The sequence below is a fragment of the Corvus hawaiiensis genome, chromosome 7 (genome assembly GCF_020740725.1).
Source record: "Corvus hawaiiensis isolate bCorHaw1 chromosome 7, bCorHaw1.pri.cur, whole genome shotgun sequence".
NCBI lineage: Eukaryota > Metazoa > Chordata > Aves > Passeriformes > Corvidae > Corvus > Corvus hawaiiensis.
In genome coordinates, this window is record NC_063219.1 from 39087821 (window position 1) to 39106205 (window position 18385).

At 46.8% G+C, this 18385-nt stretch overlaps 2 protein-coding genes across 4 annotated transcripts; both read right to left on the reverse strand.

Annotated features, from left to right (window-relative positions):
* Positions 1-2502: 2502 nt before the first annotated feature.
* Positions 2503-7916, reverse strand: RBM43 (RNA binding motif protein 43). Its single transcript, XM_048310083.1, has 4 exons — positions 7506-7916; positions 5512-5710; positions 4969-5063; positions 2503-4889 (listed from the first exon to the last, which is right to left on the reverse strand). Exons 1-4 carry the CDS (start codon positions 7506-7508, stop codon positions 4170-4172), a joined length of 1017 nt encoding a protein of 338 aa, XP_048166040.1. The 5' UTR covers positions 7509-7916; the 3' UTR covers positions 2503-4169.
* A 431-nt stretch (positions 7917-8347) lies between these two features.
* Positions 8348-17968, reverse strand: NMI (N-myc and STAT interactor). Of its 3 annotated transcripts, none has more exons than XM_048310018.1 (11): positions 17587-17968; positions 17350-17473; positions 16435-16509; positions 15040-15117; positions 14611-14757; positions 13486-13593; positions 12843-13011; positions 12264-12370; positions 11967-12159; positions 11253-11359; positions 8348-10048 (listed from the first exon to the last, which is right to left on the reverse strand). In XM_048310018.1, the coding sequence occupies exons 3-11, from the start codon at positions 16501-16503 to the stop codon at positions 9827-9829; spliced, it is 1200 nt and encodes a 399-aa protein (XP_048165975.1). In that variant the 5' UTR covers positions 16504-16509; positions 17350-17473; positions 17587-17968; the 3' UTR covers positions 8348-9826. The 3 variants fall into 3 exon arrangements, with proteins under 3 accessions (XP_048165975.1, XP_048165974.1, XP_048165976.1); XM_048310017.1 differs by having other exon boundaries at positions 17364-17473; positions 17587-17967; XM_048310019.1 differs by having other exon boundaries at positions 13495-13593; positions 17364-17473; positions 17587-17965.
* Between the last annotated feature and the right edge of the window lie 417 nt (positions 17969-18385).

The following is an 18385-nucleotide window of genomic DNA, read 5'->3' on the forward strand; positions in this document are numbered from 1 at the left end:
TTTCAGGAGTATGAAACTATTCCAGCTGTACAAACACAACAGAATTTTGTTTTTCCAGTATTTTTTATCCCTTTTTTTTTTTTCCTTTTGGTATTGTGGGGGGCAGGTGCTGATCCCCAGTGCTCCAATGCCAAAGGCAGGAGCAGAAAGGACAGGGAAAATCCACCTGGAAAAGTGCTTTTAATGCAACACCCCAGCGCTGCTGGCTGCTGCCTTTAGGGGTGAGGTTTTTCTTTGAGTGAGTTCCTTTTAGGAGATTTCTTCAAAGGTCATTAATGGGTGTCAGGAGACAGAGGAAAGCTGTGCTAGGAAAGTAGAAAAAGGGATTTGTTTTCCAGCAGATGTTCTACAACTCTCCAAACTAAGGAAAAAGTAAGTACAAGCAGACCAGGTGCTGTCAGTTCTGAGTTGTGCAGTCTGACTCGATTTTTTTGGGTTTGTTTTAGATCATAATTAAAATTAATGATTATTTTTTATTCCCTTGGCCAGGTTGTCTGGTTATCTTCAGGCAGCTGCTGCAGAAATCAGGGAAGACTACCACCCTCTAATTTAGGTGAAGGTGGTGAAGTATCCACACGTGGTTTCTCTGTGCTCCTAATTTAAAGGAGAGGGGTGGAAAAGGTCTTTTCACTGGTAACTGCAGCCAGTTGAAGGGAAGGAGCCCAAAGGAGTTATTTGGAATTAAACTGGATGGAAACCATGGATCCTGGAACCCCGGCCACCCTGGATATGAGGGAGAAGCTACCTCGGAAGGGTTGTGCAGTGGAGAAAGCGCTTCCAGCCCTCCCTGGGCAGGGTCACAGCTGCTTCTCTCTCTTGCACAAGACGTGCTCCAAAACAGGAACGAGGGTTTGTTCCAGGAGCCAAGGGAGATCCCTGCTAAATCCATCTCCTCTCTCTGGGTGGGATCCATCCCTGGATGGCTGCAGGGACTCACCCACCATCCTGAGCTGGTAAATATTCCCATTTTCATCTGGGTTTGATGCTTCTGAGTCTCCAGTGTGGCCTGATAAAGATGTAGGTGTGAAAGTTGTCTCAGATAATGAGTTAATTGTTACTAATGCTGTTTGGTTTTTTTTTACACGTCGTTCTGGGGGTTATTTTTACATAAAACACGTGGTTCTCAAAAGCAGGATATTCCTTCAGACTATCCCTCTGGGACTGCAATTTTTTCAGGCGATGTGACAGATCTTTTGTAGTTTGTGCGCATACAAGTTCCAGCGCAGCTCAAAAGTGGCAGGGGCATCTTTGGGGACAAGAAACCTGCGGGAAGGAGGGTTTTCCATGAGGAAAAAAGCCCTTCCTGCAGGAATGGCATCCATCCTTCCCCCTGCATAACGAGAGGCACAGGTACAATGGGGAAGAGGGGAGGCTTTGTCCTCCCTCCGCTGCAGCAGCAGCCCTTTGTGTCAGGGATGCTGAAGGATTCCAGTCAATCATTCCTGCTGCATCACCTCCCCCAGCCCCTCCAGACAACCAGAAGATTGCCTAGGCCTCCAGATTCGGTAATATTTTCCTGCTGAGGGATATCCCTCAAATCCTCATGTTTTTAAGGTGTTTTCCCCACTGACTGTAGTGAACTGGGCTCACATTCTGCTGCTATTTCTGCCCCTTTTTAATTACATTTTTTAGGCTTTTTCAGTAGGAGTTGTGCCTCAAATCACAATCAGGCTTTGTATTTTTACAACTCTTATTTATCCCCTTCTGGGCAAGGGCAGCGACTGAGGGCACAAATATTTTGTTGAGGTCTCCCGAGCAGGTTCTTTATTCAAATTAAGGTGCAAACCTGAGAGTCCTGAGTGAAATCAGCAGATTCAGGAATAACAACTGTTTCCCCGGATATTATCCGACATCCACAAATGTTTTTCAAGTGGAATTTCATAGGGGCAGCAGTGCTTTGCTTGCCATAAAAATAACTGTGAGAAGGAGAGAGCTGGCAAATCTCTGAGCAGCCCTAACACGGATTTGTTTGGTTGTGTTTGTTGGAGATTTCATGGCAATGACCAAATCGGAGGGGTTTTAGCTAAATATCCATTGGATTATTCCATGGATATTCCATCCAATATCCATGGAATCTGCATGCTGAGGGAAGGAATATGTGCTTCACTTGGTGACGTTATTCTGTTTGTGTTTTCCCAGCACACACTGGGCTGTGCTGGGTCACAGCTTTGTTCCTGCCACAGAAACCTCGACCCCTCTCCGCCTCCCTGCCCTGGATCCATCCCAGGTGCCAAAGGTGGGGCGTTCCCAGCCAAATCCAACCTGGAAAAGCAGCCCCGGAGCACAATAGCTCCTCTTTCCCCACCCACACCCCCCAGATGCCTCTTTACAAGGCACTCCACAAACAAAACAGCTGAGGCAAAGCTCTTTTTGTCTCCAGAAGCGACATCCTGGGAATGAGAGCGGCAGATGGGAGAGCCACGGGAACAATGGGATAATGCTGAAGGGGTGCCAAGGACATGGGGGCAGAGGGAATGCGAAGAGGAGCTGTTACAGCTGAGCCAGGATTCAACGAGAACATTTTATTCAGCTGTGATTTCAAGTTTGTGACTGCAAATCGTTGGGTAAGAAGGAGTTGTTTGGCAGCAAACCAGAGCTGAAGGACACCTGAAGCGCTGCTGCCAACCGTGCTGCTGCCAAAATTGCCTCAAAACCCAGCCTCAGCCAGCAGCAACCAGTCAGGGTTCACACAAACACCAGTGCCACTGGTTTGCCAGTCCAGCAAATAGGAAATACCAAAGCTCTGAATCAGAAAAAAAAATTAGGCTCTTTGGAAAAAAGATGAGCAGCGCAACGTGGACACCGGAAAACAGCACTAATTTCATTACAGGATTATCCCTCATAGAGGATTTTCTCTTCGACAAGGTTAAAAATCTTCCCATCTCTGCTTGAGTTCTGCGGGGATGACCCTAAACAGCTCCAGGGGGAGTTTTCCAGAGCATCCATCTTCTCCCCCCCCCATCTCTGACCCCCTTGGAGAGCCTGCAGTGCACAGGGGAACTTGGAAAGGAAGAAATCTTTAAATACTACTCCTCTCCTCCTGGTTCAGCAAAGCACTTAAGCTCATCAGCCTGCTGCTTTGACAGTCGTTTTTCATGCACTGCTTTAACATCTTTCATTGGCCTAATTGCAATGGATAATCAGTGGTGACAAGAAAATGCCTCAAGCATTTCTTGGGCTTCAGGTTTGGGCTTCCAACCAAAAACCTGGGATTTGGTTAGAACAGCACAAATGTTTTGTACAACTCCTTTCTTCAATGGCACAAACCCCTAAAACTTTCCCTGCACATCAGACAAAAGAGTCGGTGCTCTGTGTTTTGACAAATTATCCTAAACACACTGATACCACAAAATAAAAGCTATTTTCTAAATCGGTTTCAAAAAACCCCCTTTGTGCCCTTGTAATGGATACAGAAACGGATTTGCATAAAAAGAATCTGATTGCAAAGTCTGAATGCCCCCAAATTTTCCTATCAAACTTCTGGATGTACCTTCATGTCTAAATAACGTGCTGTCAAGAGATGCTGCAGAAGCCTTTCCAACTGGAAAAAAACCCCCATTATTGCTCCTATGCAAACAAACCTGCCTGTTTCCTACAGGGAAGAATTTCCAGTGCCATCTCCTTGGGGCTTTCCCAAGCCTGTCCATTTCGTGTGCAGTTTGTTGTGCCAAGTGTCACAGCTCTGCTCTCCTCTGTGCACCTCCAGGGTGAGAAGATCCCTGTGCAGATAAAGGCCACAGGAAAGGTCCCCGTTCCTGCCTGCTGTGGTCACCTCCTCACATAACTTCACACAGAACTTCCCTCCAGTGTTTCCTACAAGGTTGGCCCACCCAGCTGGAAAAAAAAAAATAATCTCTTTTCTCATCATGGTGGTGATGAGCAAGGTGGGATGAGAGTGCACTGAGGGATCAAAAGGAAAATGTGGCTGTTTCTGGACAGAAGAGGTTTAAATTCTTTGCTTCCCTAAGTGCAGAGATCATTGGTTTCTTGTTCTGACCTTAATTTGGTGTTTGGGGGCCAGGCTTGGTCACCCTCCCGTGCAGAGTTCCCAGCCTGTGAGAGGGACAAGGTGACATCCCAGTGACAGAGAGGGAGAGCTGCAGGGCCACAGGGCCACAGGCACAGTCCGGGTGAGAAATCGAGAACACAAACCACAGGAACACTCTTTCCTACCTGGAGTGACTCCTCACTTCCTCTGTAAACTCGAAAATATCTGCAGAAGTTCCCACAACATCAATGTGGGTGTCATAAGGAATGATCAGAACTTTAGGGTAACGGGGTTTTAGTCTTTCACAGAGCCGTTTGTACCTCAGCTTCTCCCCTCTGCTGTGCTCCTTGAAGCAGAGCCTTTCCTTACGTAAAATCTCCTGGAGTTCTACGGAGTAGTTTTCAATTATTTTCTTGACCCTTAACCCGTGTGCAGCGCCAGCCTTCCTCCCAGCACTCTCAATGCACACTGTGGTGATGTCACCATCAGTGACACCAGAAATGACAACATCATTTGCCTGGAATGTTTTGGGAAGGAAGTGCCTCATGTAGTGATAGATATCCGTGTCCAGAACCACCACTTGTTTTTCCCTGTGTGCATCCCGAGCAGAGCTCCTTGTCTCTGTGGCACCTCTGTGCTCCTGCACCTTCCTCCTCAGTCTCTGACGGGATTTCCCCTCTCTTTTGTCCTCCTCTGAGAGGGATTCTGCCTTTAACAGGAGGAATTCTCTCAGCACTCGGAGGGCTGGGAAGGGCCCTTGCACAGCAATTTGCCCGTCGGGCTGCAAAGGCCCAAAGCTCAAAGCCGGGCTCTGCTTTTTCATTTCTTCCACCAGATCTTCTAAAACAAAGTGATCTCTGAAAACAGCCACGTTGAGGATGGATGTGACGGAGAGGAAGGCCTGGAATTTTGAATTGGAGAAGTTAAGGAGTGGTTAATTAGGCATTAAGCACAATTAGATGAATTAGGGAGGAGCTCACGTTGTTGCAGTAGCGGGTCACTGTCAGGGGGTAGTGCCTGGGCAGCCTCTTGTCCTGCAGGAGATGCTGATCCTTCTTCAGAACACTCTCCACAACTGAAAAACAAACCCAGATTCACTTGTTGAGCAGTGAAATAGTCACCTCCAGCCCGCTGGAACCCTTCATGCAACCAAACCCACAGGCAGGCCGCTCAATACTCTCAGCTAATATTTTATGTATTGCTCCAAATTGCTCGGAGAGACAGGAGCCTGTCTCCTCGGCCCATTAATAGGCAGAGATTAATTCCCCAAAGCCTGGCTACAAAAAGAATACGTTATTCATGGTATAAATTTATTCCTGCAAAACAAACATAATGCTTTGCATGACGAGTGAGCCATTACTGCAACGAGCAGGAATAAAACCCTGAACCTCAGCCTGATTACCAGAGAAGCTTCAGTCTCCCAGTTCTATAAAATCCCAATTTAAAATCATTTGGCTTGGGATCAGCATTCTAGGGCTCATTCTTTGGGGGATGGCTGTGCTTTAATACATTACTTTAAATACCTTCTTGATCTTCAAAAGTTACGTAGGCAACTCCTTTGTTCCGTGTGGGATACGTGACCTCTTCCACGTCCCCGCCGTTATTCCTCGACATTTGGAAGTGGATGGTGAGGATGTCAGCCATGACATCATCCTGCAGGAGGCCAGCTGGGACACCAGCAATGACAATTGTCCTCGTGGATCTGGCAGCTTGGCCCGTGGCCTGTGCAGAGATGGCACATGGTAAATGCAGGGAGTCCGGGAGACCCCCGCAGGGATCTCCCAGATTCCCATCCCTGGAGAGACTCCCATTCCCTTTGCAATGTGCATTCAGGAGTTAATTAATCCTGCTGAATCAGATCTCAGTGCATGCCAGGCTGCCTCAGGCACCTACATTACCGTGCACTAAAAAAATGGCTTTAAATGCCATTTACGCCCTCTCAGTATCTTCTTAAAGCAGTAAAAACGAGCACTGAATTTAAGTTTCTCAACTGGAAGGTCCAGCGTCCCACTGATAATTTAGAAGAGAATGAAAAATTGTAACTGCATGTGGTGCTCAGCAAGGACTCCTTGCAGAGTGGAAGGGGCAGATTCCTTGTTAAATCCAGGAGAGCCGGGATCTCAGGCTGTGTTCTGACTCAGCTTTCTCCATTTATTACATGGATAACCTTGTTAAATTGGGAGAACATAATCCCAGCCAGCCCAGACTCGCAGTGCATGAAATAACCAACCACACACATGATTTCCATCAGAGCCAAAGCCCCAGCAGCAATCAGAAACCCCATCCCAAATAGGATTTGCATCCATGTCTTGATAGGAAGAGCAGATTTTCCTTCCATTCTTATTACACGGACATGAACAGTAACATTTCACTGGGAATACCACAGCAAAATCACTGCAAATTGTGGAACATTGACTAAATTTAGTAACAGCTCGTTGACTTTTTGGAAGAAAGGAGATAAATTTGTTTGTCTGCATGGCAGCGTTCATGGGACTGTGCCTGAGGTCAGTCACTCCATCTGAATTCTTTAAACTTCTCTGAAGTTGTTTTTCTGGGCCTGGGCTGCCTAAAGCACAATCCCAGCTCCAGTTCCAAAGCAGAATGTGCTGCTGAGGGAGTGATGTCTGTCCAAAATCCTGGGGACCACCACGGCTCTGGAGACAAACCCAGCGAGGCTCTGCAACCTCCTTTTATCCCCCATCAAATTTCGAGAGCCAGGAGCTTTAATTAATTACACTAGCCAATTATCCTGGTGGCGAAGCTCGTGTGAGAGCAAGTCCCCGCTCTAATGAGGCAGCACGGAGGGAATACAAACAGGGCGCTTCCAAGATGCAGGCGGGATTTTCTCACGCCTGGCACAGCCGGAGCGCTCAGCTGCCAGACAGCCCTCACACCTTCCCAGCTGGTGTTTGGGAGCAACACTCGGGCCTGCTAGTGGGGTTAGGGGAAAAAAAAAACCCACAAACACACAGTTTGTGCTGAATCACTCCCGAGACGCGTCTGTGCCGAGCAGCTGTTCCCAGGCAGCGATGGGCGCTGCGGGAGGGGCCGCGGGGACGGGCGGCAGGGACGGACGGGGCAGCGGCTCTGTCTGCCCGTCACCGGTGGCAACGGGGTCCTGCTGGGGCTTCCCGGCAAATCCCACACTGGTTTGGCTTGGGAGGGATCTTAAAGCCCAACCAGTGCCACCCCTGCCACGGGCAGGGACACCTTCCACAATCCCAGGCTGCTCCAACCTGGCCTTGGACACTGCCAGGGATGGGCACAGCCACTGCTGCTCTGGGAATTCCATTCCAGGGCCTGCCCACCCTCCCAGGCAGGAATTCCTTCCCAGTATCCCATCTAACACGGCCCTCTGGCAGTGGGAACCATTCGCTGTGTCCTGTCCCTCCAGCCCTTGTCCCAAGTCCCTCTCCAGCTCCCTTCCCACCTTTTCCCGGCGCTTTCCCCCCCAGCTCCTCCCGGCCCTGTCCCTCGCGGTGCGCGGCCCCCGCTCCCCCCGCGCCCCGGCACTTGCCATGGCCGCCGCTCCAACGGGACGGGATCCCGCTGGGAAGGGGATCCGGCTGGGATGGGGATCCCGCTGGGATGGGGATCCCGCTGGGACGGCGATCCCACCGGTCCGAGGATCCCACCGGGATGGGCCGAGAGCGGGCGGGAGCGGCGGGGAAACGAAAGTGAAAGAGCGGGGGAAGCGGCGGGACCGCCCCTCCGGGCGCCTCCAGCCCTGCAGGGACACGGGCCCGCCCTTCCCGCCGGGAACTGCGGCGGCCGGGAACGGACACGGGAACACGGAACATGTAGGGAACGGGTATACATGGAGAGGGAATTACATGGACAGGGACACGCAGGGATAGGGACATGCATGGAGAGGGACACGCAGGGATCCAGGGAACACTTCCAGGGATCCAGGGGCAGCCACAGCTTCTCTGGGCACCCTGTGCCAGGGCCTCACCTCCCTCCTAGCCAGGAGTTCCTTCCCAATATCCCACACGGACGGGGACACGCATGGCAGAGCACACCCATGGCACCCCACAGGCTGCGCTTGCACAGCTCCCGTGGCCCCAAACAGCCCCAGGTTTGATTCAACACCGATGTTCGGGTGAAAGCTGCAGCTGGGAAATGTCCATGTAATGTGTAACGTGGGTATAAAACCCTCCCAGCCCGAGAGAAAGCCCAGTGGGGAGGAAAAAGGATATTGACATTTATAGAAGCATCAGCGACACTGTATTCTTATTTTTCATCATTAAAACCAGTCTCCAGCCTTTAAAGCACCACTGCTGCTTTAAAATTTAACAGGGTAATCATCACAAGCCACAATTCATCAGGGATGAAAGCAAGACACCTACAGACATCGTCTTTAAAATGTAAAAACCTTATTTATTTTCTCTGCTTTAAAACCTGCAGCTTCTCACTGCTCCCATACACTGTGACACTTTATGAGAATTTTACACTTTTTCCTTTTTAAGGATTTACTTCTCAATATTTACCAGTGAGGTACAGTTGAAGTTCATGACATTTTTTACCTTTTTCAGGTTTTCCCCCCTTTCTTTTTAGGCTGTCTGGTCTTACCAAGTTTCTGAGAGTGCAAAAGTGCACAATGTCCATAAATTCTTCAATATTACTTTGTTTGAATTAATTATTATTATTCCACAATGGTCAGGTAATCAATCCATGCCTTTGCATGCCCTAAACAGTGAGAGGTGCTACAGTCACACAGATCTCACTCAGCAGCAAATTCCAAATAAACTGTGGTGTTTGCAGCATTTTAATTTTCCATATTCAACTTTTATCCATTGCCAATTACCAGTTTGTCTGGAAAAATAAACCCTGAGGTATTAGTGCAATGCTCTTCTCAGTGCACTGTCCTTTTTCTTCGTATCAAGATGTCAAATACCCTGAACATAAATTATTTTCATTTCAGGCTCGTGTTAGTTTGGAGTTAAAATTGTTGGGGCCAAACCACTTCAGCCCCCAAGGGTGGCAAAAGTGCAAAGTCAGTAAAGGATTTATTTTCCAAGGATGACAGCAGAAAGGGAAAAACATTTCTCCTTGGAAAGTAACTCTCTCCAAGCCCTCCCAGCAGCAGCCTGGGGATCACCAGATCCCTCAGGGCTGTTCCCCCAGCATTGTTACAAAACCAGATACAGCAGCAGCTCAATCCTTGACTGCAATAGTTTAAAATAACCAAAATCATGAACAAAAATGAGGAAAAATTTAATTGCAGAAACAAATATTAAAACCAAACAATAAAGCAGGCTATGAACAGGGAGAAGCTCAACAGCTAAAGGCAGCAAATGCCATGGCATCTCTTAAGTGCAATTTCTTGGGTTTGCATCTCCCATTTTCTGTTTTAATTCTATCACTGATTTGATAATGTGGGGTTTATGAAATTACAGGATTCTTTCAGGTATTTGAGTTTGGTGGCACTCAGCAGCCTCAGCAGGACTGGAGCTGTGTCAGAGCCACCTTCTGAAGCTCTGGCACTTCAACAAAGCAGGACTGTGAGGAGGCTTTGGATTGGGATTAGATGTGGCTTTTATATCCAAATTGTAAGAAATAATACACTCATCCCACTCTGGAGTATTTAAAAATCTGCACGATATAAAATATGCAAAGTTGCAGAAAATCTCAGATGATGTTTCAAGGGCTGCTGAAGGCTTTGTCTGTGCCTTTAACCTGGAACACAAGTGGGGAGTTTTGCTGACTTTCCGTGCAAAGTCAGTGCCATGAGACAAATCAAAGGCAGGAATTCCTCCTGTACACATAAATTTCAGAACGTTAGAGCACAATATCTACATAAATTGCTGTGCCTCTGAGGAACAAAACCTCAGAACTTCACGAGTTCCCTGTGATTTCCACGGTGGCATTCCCAGTATCCTCCTCAAAACAAACATAGGCTGCTCCTTTGGAGATGTATTTGATTTTCTCTATCTCCCCCCCTCCGTTACTCGGCTTTTGGAAGTGGATTTCAATCATGTCCTGCACACTTTCTTCATCCTCTTCCACCTCTGGGATTCCTTTCAGCAGAACGGTCTTCTTGGAAACCCCACAGTACGGCTGTGGAGGAAAGAACACACTTGGATTATACAGCAGCTGTGCATTCAAAGGAACTGAGAGAGATGGGAATTCCTTGCTCAGGTATGGCTGGGATCTTTGATAAGGTTAAGGCTTTAGACAGTGGAAATTTCACTGGAAATAGCACTACTACGAAAGGTCTGGAGGGGCCATGGAGGAGCAGCTGAGGGCAGTTGGTTTGTTGGAGGAGAGTGAGGGGAGACTCATCCCAAGGGACAGCTGCAATCTCTGCCTTCTGGGAGCAGAGGAAGAGCATCTGAAGCTGTCCCAGGGCAGATTTAGGTTGGATTTCAGGGAAAGGTTCTTCCCCCAGAGGGTGCTGGGCACTGCCCAGGCTCCCCAGGGAATGGGCACGGCCCCGAGGCTGCCAGAGCTCCAGGAGCATTGGGACAACACTGCCAGGGATGCACAGGGTGGGACTGTCGGGGTGTCTGTGCAGGGCCAGGAGCTGGACTGGATGATCCTGTAAATCCCTCCCAGCTCATGTGATTCCACGATTCTGAGCCCAGTGCATCTGGATTCCTTAACTGGTGCGTCCTGCACTCTTTAATGCACCCACACACTGAATGTGGGGATCTCCCATGGCTCCAGACAGCACCACTCCATAAAAATCCCTGCCAGGACACGCCCCACACCTGCAGGGACTCCTGCTGGGTGTCCTGCACACGCTCCAGCCCATGCCTTAATTACAAAGGCCTGATTATATACACAATACTGACTCGATTACCATCTGTTCATAAAGCAGCAGACAACTGGAGGCAGAATATGATGAGCAAGCTGTGTGTGACAGAGTCAGTATTTGGGCTGAACGAAGGAATGAAATCAATGAATGAAGGAGCAAATGTTTCGTTTGCAGGGTCTCTGGGATCCTGCTTAGGGATCAGCCTGACAGAGCTTTGTGACTTGGAGAACTCTGTGCTCAACCTCCTTCCCCAACAGCTCCCTCCTGTCCAACACAGGCACGTGGGGAGTGCTGAGATAATTCCATCAAGGAAAGACAAGCACACCCTTGGAAAATAAATTACAGCTTTCACACTGCAGCACATGAGCTCATCAGCCTATTTCACACTCACACTTGCTGTTAAGTTCACACAAAAGCCTCTGCAGGGCTCAGGACTGAAAAGTCTGCCCATTCTCCTATTTCCCCCTTATCTGTGCTCTATCAGCCTGGAGTGGATTCTTTTACCTGAAAATTTCTGAAGTGAAAATCAAAATTTGGGGAGACAGAAAGCTTGAAGCACCTTCCCTCTGCATAGAAAGGGTATTTAGTACATCCCAAAAAGTTGTTACTTGCTGCAATGGAGAACGAGGAAAAAAAAAAAGAGTTAATTATTTTATATAATTTAAACAGTATTTGATGAACATTTCAAAGACCAGACTCATCTTTCTGGATGTAGAAGCTAACGTAGGATGGCACACTTGTAGATTCTTCATGTGCATTCTGCAAAAAATTTCTGTGGCACTCCCAGAAAAAAGAGCAAAATCATTAAATGCCCACAAAAGCTTCTGAAATAAATCGAAAGCAGCTGCTCTAAGTGGATGTGGCTCCACTGATCATGGAATTCCAGCCAGCTGGGCAACAGGAATGCCTGTCCAACTTCATTGTCGTGCAACAGGAGCTGAAATCAACCACATTTTCCTGATTTTCTCTTTCCAATACGAGTGTCTGGCAATGCAAAGGAAAAAAAAAACCAAGTTTTTTGAAAAAGTTCTGAAGGAAATAAAGCTCATGAACTGTGAGCAGGTTATGTTTGCTCAAAAAGGGATGCAATGAAAAGCTGCTGAGGGATCCATGAACTCCCTGTGGGAAGAGTTTGCAACACTCAGTGGTTACCCCAGAATGGAACCCTGGATGGACAATTTGGCCTGAATTTGGGTAAGAAAATATTCCAGACTCTACCTCCAGGTTTGAGGAATGTGATGACAGCTGTCCCAGACTCCTTGTTGTAGGTCACATTTTCTATTTCTCCTCCTCCTCCTTGCTCAGTTTTGTAGAAATTCAGCTCAAGTTTGTCTCTCATCCAGTCTTTAGGAATGGGAAGCTCAGGTATTTTTGAAACACTGATCTTCTTTCCAGAGACAGTGACGTGGAGCTAAAAATACCAAATTTTTGTGCACTTTGTGACTGAAAATACCAAAAAAAAAAAAGAACCTAAAGCTTTTTAAGAACCTGTGTTTTTATATTTTAGGTGTTTACCTCAAACTGGAATCCCATTTCAAGTTCAAAAGGCCTCACTCCCACATTTGCTGTTCTGTTGTCCAGGTTCACAGAGTGCTTGCTCATCTTTGTCAGTCTCTGGGCAACTGAGGGAAATCAGATATGAAAAGCTTTGTTTAATCATTGTAAACCCAAAACTATTCCCCAGTCTCTTAAAAAAATCTCCTTTTGCATCAGTAAAGGAGAAATAAATAATAATTAGGTCACCAGATCCCAAGCATCCATGTCTTCAGGCATGTCTAGTTCCATAAAATCTCAGTGGTTAGAGGCAAAATATAATAACAGGCAAAATATCTTAGTATCAATAGTAATAATAATAATGAACAATAAATATTAACAAAATAATAACTATAACAAATATATTATGAATAATATATATTGAAATAGATTTTGAGTGGGAATAGTAAAACTTCTATGCTGTCAAAAGATGCTTTTATTGTATAAAACATTAACACAAGATTTTTCCCATTCCTTTCAAAATACCCTTGGGTGAAAACCACACCACTACCAGGTGAAATACATCAGACATTAATTTTATCATTAAAATATACATCCTACCCTCTTCATCTTCAAAAGTCAGCAGAGCCTGGTTCTGATTGAGTCTGAAGGGGATTTTTGTAGCCGCCCCAAAAACACAGTGAGTGTCCATATCTGCCCAATCATCCTTCGTGTCTTCCAGGTGAGTGAACTTCAGTTTCATTTCTGCCACCTTCTTTTTAATCTCAAACTTTAGAATTGACACAGGAAAAAGAAATCTTGAAAATTACCAATGCTATGAATATTTTTTATTCCAGTGTCTACCATTTAATAAATTTCTGCTTCTCTTCATTCCTCTCATGCTTTCAGTACCTCTTGTATTTATTTCCATATCCTCAGCCTGCTTCAAATTGTCTTGCCAGGGAAAAGAAGAAACTGAAACTTTCAGGTTTATTTTATATTGAAATGAGCAGAAGTTCAAATGCTGAACAAGTGGCCCCAACAGTCTAGGAGGGACAAATTCAGTGGGGCTGAAACTCAGACTGCCCAGAGAAGCTGTGGCTGCCCCATCCCTGGAAGTATCCAAGGCCAGGCTGGACAATTGGGATAGCGGAAGGTGTCCCTGGGGTTGGAATGAGATGAGATTTAAGGTCACTTCAAACCCAAAACATTCTCTGAAAATAAAAATCTGCCCTCCTAAAAGACAAATTTCCAAATATTTCACCTCCTTTACCAGATTATCCTGGGAATTGTATTCTTCCAGGTCTTCCTTGAGCTTTTCAATCTCTTCCTTCAGCTCAGCGTTTTCTCGGTTTAACAGAAAGAGTTCCCGCTACAGGGCAAAAACATTAAAAGGCAAAATTAAACACTTAAATAAAGACAGAAATGTATTTCAGCAAAATCTGGGCAGTTTCTGCCATGCTGCTGCTCTTCCCTCTTCATGTTCTTCTCCTTCCTCCTGTCTGCTCCGGAACTCCTCCACAACAATGGATCCTGCTGGGACACAAAGCCCCTGTAACTAAATCCAGGGTTTCCTGGACAGGGAATGTGCCAGAATGAGAAGGAAACAGAGCAGATGTTGTCAGCTCCAGCCAGCCACAATTAGAAGGTGGCTCCTTTAAAGTCATCAACCACTGGAGCCTCTTAGACCAGTTCCCATCAGCCAAAGGCAAAAAGCCTGATTTGATAATGACCTTTCCTGGGTATAAAATCCAAACATTTACGATTGAAGAACCAAAATTAGCTTTCAGAAAATCTCTCCCCAACATGAGTGTATTTAAGCTGTTAATTATATTTTAATAGCTTGAGCCATAATTTCTCATCAGTGATTTACCAAACCTCACTGAAAGCACCTCCTTGGCAGCCCGTGGAACCTTCTCCTGTTACTGCACAGGGAATATTGAGGGAATGAACCAATGGGCTCTGGAACCAAGCACTTCTAGAAGGAAAACCCCTCTTCAAACAGGCCCTGGCTCTTGCCCAGCTCACTGGCACTTAAGAAACGCGGATCCCTTGGGTGCTGTGACCTCTCACAGAACAGGGAGTTGGCAAAGCAGTGGAATCAACCCACTGAGCTTTATCCACATGACACAGACCTGAACTCATCTGTAGGGGAGAATCTTGGAAGGGAAAGACTGATTTTGTCAGGTTTCATCCCCAAACAGACTTGGTTTATTGCACTGTTTCTTTGCCTGCCCGTGAAACACTAAAGTGCAGAAAACAAAGTGTGGAACATTCTACCAGTACCGTCTGCACACTGGTGAAGCCATTGAAACTGGAAATATTCCTCCCTTTTTCCTAATCCACTCCTCCTTCCCAAGCTCCCAAAGACCACCAGCCTTCTCCATACCTCAAAGATGATAATGCTGTCCTTACGCTGCTCCTCTTGCTCCTTCAGCTCTGTCAGCTTCTTCTCTGCTCTAGCATACTCCCTATCAGCACTTGCTTTGGAGACAAGAAGGTCAACTTCTACCTTTGCAGCCTCTTCAACTCTTTTCTGGATCACAAAAAGAAACAGCCTTTAAATTTTTTAAAAAATTTATTTCTACGGGAACAAACAAAACCTTGAGTAAGCCCTTCACATTTATTGGTTTTTAACGCTTTGGGTAAATATTAAACTTACAAGAGTGGTTCCCACTGAGAGCAACACAAGCACAAAGCATTGAAGAACAGAGAACAAGGGTTATGAATGTGGGGGAGTTGATCTGCTTTTAGAAGGATGGACTAATCCTTATCTTTCAGCAAGTGTCCATGGTTCCATGTGCTTTACAGAACTTGCCTTCCACATCTCTGGCTCTTCCTTGAGTCTTTCCATCTCTTCCTTGGATGTCCCAAGTGCATCAGTGGGTACCATACTCTGCAGACAGAAGAGGAACACACTGGTTTTCTCCTCTCTTGGGCAACAACTGAGACACCCCAAACAATTCCAAAAAAAGTTTTTTAAAAATTAAAAAGTTAGAAAAAAAATTAAAAACTCATTCACTTAGGTGAAATCATTGAATTATTTTAATGGCTGGACAGGACAAAAATCCACAAAAATGTGAATTACTGACCAGCCATTATTATTTGCTAATTATCCAACTGCTAAAATCTACAGGCTAATATTTAGCTAAATAATAAATCAAGTTGTGCCCATGTTCTTCCACACAGAACTAAGCCCCTCAAACCCACAAATGTTTAGCTCTGTGCTTTCTCAGCAGTTCCTCCAGGACAAGGTGTCAACAAAAAAAAAAAAGAAAATGAAAATGGGATTTTGAGCTTCCAAGCTTGGGGAGATTGGATAATAAAAGGCAATATCAAGGAAGGTGATAAAAGAACCATTTCAGAGTTGAAATTCAGGGCAGAACTTCACAAGGGCAGGGAAACTACAACTGGACAAAGCCCAAGGAGGCAGAAAAATCTTTGTTCTGTTTTGTTTCTATGACTGCAATATTCTGCAGAAAATAAAACAAAAGAAAAAAATCCAAAGATACTGAAACATTCCCTCCCTTTTACTCAAGATTACATAAAGCTTGAATGGGAACCATGAAACTTAGGCATGGAAAAGGTCTGAATGAGATAATCCATGGAAAAGGTCTGAATTAGATAATCTTGTCAATTCCCTTGGTAGTGGCTGGGTATTCCCTAAAAATAATAAAATATAAAGTATTTCTTTCAGTTTCAAATTAAGCAACAGGGAAATACCCATCTGTCTCTTAGTTAAAATGGGAAAAATATTCCTTCACTCCAGGGATTGAGTGCAGGAAAGCAGAAGGATGCACCTGCCAACAGCTGGAAGAAAAAGGATGCCTGTTTTTTACTAAAAAAATGGTCTCACACAACGGTTTCCAACCTGAAAAAAAGGGAAAAAATATCCAGGAAAACATAAGAAATGGGAAAGTCCTATCCAAACCATTTGTGCACTGCTGGAGCTGAATCCCAGGAAAAGAGAAATTCCCCTAAAAAAGCTCCGCAAAGACAGATGAGCAAGAGAGGCAGGACAGGAAGCTCTAGGAGGATCTCTAATGTAGAGTGTTGGGAATGGGATTCTCCCTATGGAAGCAGGAATGTCCCAAGTATTAAAGGGTGGAAGAAGGTGAGACAAGCAGAAGCAGTGATAGCACAAATCTTCATTCAGAGGTACAACTGTCAAATACAGATTTTACTGCCAGGCAGCACATCAGGAAATGCTTACAAAACCATTGTCTTGTAGAGATGATGGGAGACTGTTAAAATCCATTGATGGGGGACTGTTAAAATCCATTGAAACCTGAGGAAGGAAAAAAAAAAAGGACAATTGTGTGTATGGTTTGGGGAGTTTTTTATGTAACGCAGTATCAGGAATACCAGAAGCTGTGCTGAACTGCAAGAGTTTTTAAACATAAATGTACAATTTTACAGGCAAAAGTGATAGATATTGGATATCTGAAGCCTCCTTCCTTACTAGGAAATAAAAGCTGGAGACAGATGTGAGGAATTCTGCTGTGCACAACTCAACTTTGATGTTCTGATAGTTCTGTGTTTACCTTTATGCTACTTTTGTGCTGTTACACACATGAGAACAGCCTGTATGTTCTGTGCTGGAGAGCCTGGAGAAAAGGGGACCTCAGAGCCCCTTCCAGGGCCTGAAGGGGCTCCAGGAGAGCTGGAGAGGGACTGGGGACAAGGCCTGGAGGGACAGGACACAGGGAATGGCTCCCCACTGCCAGAGGGCAGGGATGGGTGGGATCCTGGGGAGAAATCCTTCCCTGGGAGGGTGGGCAGGCCCTGGCACAGGGTGCCCAGAGCAGCTGGGGCTGCCCCTGGATCCCTGGCAGTGCCCAAGGCCAGGCTGGACATTGGGGCTGGGAGCAGCCTGGGACAGTGGGAGGTGTCCCTGCCCATGGCAGGGGTGGCACTGGATGAGTTTTAAGGTTCCTTCCAACCCAAATCATTCAGGGATTCTATGAAACCTGTTTAACGCAAATGAAAACACTTTTACACAACAAATAATTTAAAATCTGGAATCTGCTGCCACAGCATTTTATGGAGGCAGATAAGAAGGAACAGGTCAGACACTCTCTGACCACGAGATCCCAACAGGAGCAGCCCAAATTCCCGACCCTCTCACCTGGGAATCCTCACCTTGGTTCTGACCCGACTCACTCAGAGTCTTGAAACCGAGTTTACGGATCCCGGAATCCCTTTCTGGTTTGGATCAAGCAGCCAAAACTCTGAGACTTCTGTACAGTTTCCTGGAAAAAAAAAAAAAAAAAAGAAAGTGAAAGCATAAATGAACAATAGCTTCCCTGGGTTTATCCGCGCCTCCTCCGCCGCGGGGGACCCGAGCGGGTCCCTCACCGCTCACCTCCCGGGCGAGACCGACGGACACGGCCGGCGACAGGCTGGGGACACGGCCAGCGACAGGCTGGGGACACGGCCCGGGGCTCCCGCAGCTCCCGGCGGCTCCTCAGACACCTCCAGAGCGCTCCCGGGCTCGCCTTCCGCTTTCGCTTTCCCGGCTGCGGAGGAGGGGCCGCAGCCCTGCCGGCCCCCTCACACGCCCGGCGACCCGCGGGGGGATCCGCCGTGGCAGCCGGGTGCTTCTCGCTGCATTCGTGCGCCGTGAGGGAGGAGGCGCCGGCCCTGCCACCCCTTAGCTAAGCCTTGATGAGGCTCACGGGCACCAGTGTGGAGGAAACTGTGAAATCCCAGGAAGAGGCGGGGAGCGGTGGGTCGGGAGAAGGCGCTGGAGCAGCGCCCTCAGGGCCGGCGTGAGGGCGGCCGTCGCCTCAGGGCGGAGCCGCTGCCCGCCCGTCCCGGCTGGGCTCGTCTGGGAAATCCAGTGACACAAACTTGGCGTCCTCAAGCGGATTCTGCTGAATTTGTGCGTGTATTTATTTGTTTGCAATTCCTTGGAATTATGTGTTTGTATTACAGGGAATATGGTTTCTTTCTGTGGCAAAAAGCATCCCCGATAGAAAGAGCCCTTGCGGGTGGAGATGCCGCATTCCAAGAAATAAATGTATAGAAGAATTCTGGAGAACCGAGTGTCAGCTTGTCACTGAAATGTGACCTCTAAAGAGGTGTCTGGAAAAAATAAACCCACTTTGGTTTCAGTGGTGATCATTTTGAGGAAGAGAGAGCACTGGGTTCTCATCCAAGGG